Raw genomic sequence first — 3,702 nt, 5'->3', positions numbered from 1 at the left:
ACACCTGAAGGCTGTTTGGATATATGAACACCACCAACTTTAATATCAACTGATACTGACAGACTATAAAAACATGAGTAGAAGGGTGGAGTGAGCAATATCCTTCAAAGATTTGATAGCAAAAGAAACAAATGAGTATGCTGCAGCCACAGTGTCTCCAATGTGAAGATCTATAGTGTAGCAAAAAATGAAGTTACATTGAAAATGTAAAAAAGAGGGTGGGGTAATTCTCAGGACTGAGAATGTTCCAAAAGTTAAGGAAAAAAAAGAGAGGAATAAAAAAAATAAAAAATAATTTAAAAAAATGGAAAAAAAAAAGCAGGCTGCTTATAGAAGAGTCAGGCCTTTCATTTGGTAAAGCCTTTTATATCCCTCTCCAGAAAGAAAACAAACAAAAAATTATTTCACAATCCAGCTCACTCATGAAAGTTATTCTTCCTTGGTACCCAGGGAGTTAACGAACAAAAAAATTGCTGAGAATGAAAAACATCTTTGGGAAGTTATTCACAGAGCAAGAAGCTTCAAGAGCCCAGTGATCCCTCACAGTCTCTTTCAGGAGTGGTTCATTTACAAACTCAAAAGACTCTGCCAAAGTAAGCGGCAGATGCAGATACCAGGTCTACACTTACCAAAACGCAGCAATGACTACGTAAAACACTCCACACTCAGCCAAGTCAATAGGAAGAGGAGAGCAAAGAAGGAAAGGGAAGAACTTGAGTATTTGAAGCTGGGGAGACAGAAAGGAAAGCAAAAGGATAGCTCCCCCTGCCCGTAATGGGGCAGAGGCAGGAGGGGAAAATAAGAAAGTGAGCTATAACCTGAAAAACTGAAGTTGGAGGAAGTAAACCTCCCTCCAAAAATCATGAGGGCTTGCCCTGACCCCGGGAGGGGCAACTCTCCAGTTTACAATAGACCGTGTTGGAGTTCTTGCATCGGCAACCTGGACGATTGACGCGGTCGTAACACCCTCGACACAGTTTTAGGCATCCTTTTGCAGGAGGGTAGCAGAGCAAGCAAGGCAGAAACAAGGACATTGCTCCCATGCACAGGTACCTAGAACAGCAGTGTGACTGGGAACAGGAGCAGGGATTATCCGCGTAAGAGTCCCCTTCATCGTCATTAGAACAGTGGTAGAAGATCCCTTTGACCAAACACATGCAGGTGCTGTACTCCACCATGCTCTCTGCAGAGCACAAGCACTGCCGGTTGCAGGCCAAGCAAGAAGGGAGAGCCCTTGGGGCTGTGCACTCACCACACTTGCACTTCCCACACTGTTCGCAGATAAACTTGTGCTGTGTCAGGTCCTCTTTCAAAGGACCCTTCAGATCATCGACAATCAGAGACGACTGCTTGGGCTGTGTCCGGATTGTCCGATCGGATCTATGGCCTGAGCCTGGCCTGGATGGAGGTGACCGTCCCAGCAGTCCTTGCTCTGAGGAAGCACTGCTGTTGCTCCCAGAGCTAGCTGCGCTCCCCGTGCTAGTTGATCTGCTCAAGACAGGAGCCCTCGTGTTATGCTGATGTGCCACATGCCCCACATGACTGGATCTGTGTTCATAATTATTATTCACATTAATTGGTATGATTTCATGAGTTCTTTCATGCTTCTCTTGCCTCGGTGCTGTCCGTGGACCAGATTTTTTCACCACAGATGGACCTTCGGTGTATTCATTGCTGCCCCTGATCGCCTTGATCTGGTCCAGTGACAAGATAGTTGTTGGCAGGCTCTCTCTTTCATAGTCCAACCGTTGCCGGCTGTCCAAGGAGGGCTGCTGAATCACGACTAGTGAACCATCATTGCCATGTTGACTTTGGGGCTCCATCTGTAGTGATCTCTACTTCTGGCATTCAGTGGGAACCTGGCATGCATCTGAAATCCTAAAATAAGAAGATAGAAAGTATAAATAAACATTGTGTGTGTACATGTATACACAAGATCAAGGGGAAAAGAAGAATAAAGAACAGGATAGTTTTTGAAAACAGAAATGATATGGCAAACCACAAATTGCCCTAGCCACCTGGTACTGCTCTCTTTCAGCAGAGGACTACAACAACGCTGCAGACCTGGCCAAATGAGGAGAGTCCAGGTATGGCATCATAGATGCCATTGTCTGTATGGCAAAATAAAGAACATGCGCAATTCTCACTTTTCTGTCTCAATCTGCAGCATCAGAAAGCTCAACAGATTTGCTTGCTAGTACATTTGGAAAGTCTTCCTTGTAAAGTGGCACATATGCATTACAGAGCTGAGAACTAAGTACTGACAAGTGGCAAAGTCATTTTCTGTAAGAAAGCAATTCAGCACCCAAATCTAGTATGTTCCCTATAGAACTAAAGCAAGGGTGCAAACAGTCCATTTTCAAGTATTTTCTGACCACAGGCCAAGGTGTTAAAGAAAAATGGGTAGAAAAGACTAAGATGAACTAGGCGTCAGATAAAAATTAGGTATTTTTTAACAACAAGTGACAAAAAAACGAACAAAAAACACAAAGAACAAATCCATTTTCACAAGACAAACAGCTTAAAAGCTTTTCAAATAAATACAGTATCTTCTAGTCTCTCTTTTAAATAAATGTTAGGCTTTTTCATTCCTTTACATTCTGCATAGCTATTGACATGAATATTGTGAATGAATACAACACTGATCCAGAAAACTGCAGTGACAGTTTTGCACCTATACAAAAATTTAGAGTATCGAAATGCCACACTTACACAGACAACCAAGAAAATAAACTGCTTTCCTTTACTGACAGCTAGGGAAAAAGTCCCTTTTCAGTCTTCTTGAGATGTCATATATGTTTACCTGACAGAGGAGACAGATGAGTGCTATGCAATCAAACATTTCCAAAGAACTCATTCCATAATCATAGGAAGTGTCTTGCCTACCCAGACCACCACCAGCATGAAGCTGTTCTCCACTCAGGAGAGAAAAGGGCACAGTGGAATGGAAGCACAGGAACGGGCCAGAGCAGGAAAGGTTTCTTCTAACAGGTAGCTATGCATCTTTATCATTCTGACTACTAATAAATGCTCAGCGCCAGCTTCTGCCAAGACACAAAGTCTTACTGCTGATCCAAAGACTTCGTTTTACATTTAATGGCACCTGTGTGAGCTCTAGGTTCACCAGATTAAGGGAAACCAACCAAACAAAAAAAACAAGCAACAAACAAAAAGAAAAACCAACCAAACAAAAAACAATCAAAACCCCCCAAAAACCAGCATCCAAAGATGTTCACTTCCAATCCACTCCACATAACAAGCTGCTTTCTTCATATGCACCAAATACAAATCCACAACAGACCAAGAGTGAATGAATGCGAAAAAGCAAAGATTTACAGCTGTACCAACCAGAAGCTTGGCTCCCCAGGGGATGAAAAATAATATCCCAAGAAAATGTTTTGCATCCAGTGCCATCTTTGGGAGAAAGTGCAACATCAACACGGCACGCAGACAGACAAGACCAGCTGCAGACCAGGCAGAGAGCCGCGCTGAAGAAAACGCCTCCACCTCCCGTGCAAGTAAGTTTCAAGCTGATTACGCCCCCTTCTCAACCCTGACCAATAAAATAAAATAACAAGCAGCAAACACGGCGAAAGACCGCATGTTTTTGCAGCCAGGGCAGGCAGAGCCTACAGTGCCTCCACCGCGTGTCAGCGCTCCGTCTCCACACCTCAGCAATCCCCCCCACCTTTCCCCACACCC

At 43.7% G+C, this 3,702-nt stretch overlaps 1 protein-coding gene across 1 annotated transcript; it reads right to left on the bottom strand.

Annotated features, from left to right (window-relative positions):
* Positions 1-860: 860 nt before the first annotated feature.
* On the bottom strand, positions 861-1,823 carry SPRY1 (sprouty homolog 1, antagonist of FGF signaling (Drosophila)). The gene has a single exon (XM_010184464.1). It carries the CDS (start codon positions 1,821-1,823, stop codon positions 861-863), a length of 963 nt encoding a protein of 320 aa, XP_010182766.1.
* Between the last annotated feature and the right edge of the window lie 1,879 nt (positions 1,824-3,702).

The sequence above is a fragment of the Mesitornis unicolor genome, unplaced genomic scaffold (assembly GCF_000695765.1).
Source record: "Mesitornis unicolor isolate BGI_N332 unplaced genomic scaffold, ASM69576v1 scaffold51305, whole genome shotgun sequence".
NCBI classification, from domain to species: domain Eukaryota; kingdom Metazoa; phylum Chordata; class Aves; order Mesitornithiformes; family Mesitornithidae; genus Mesitornis; species Mesitornis unicolor.
The sequence above is the reverse complement of the archived record's forward strand: the minus strand, read 5'-3'. Positions and strand labels throughout refer to the sequence as shown.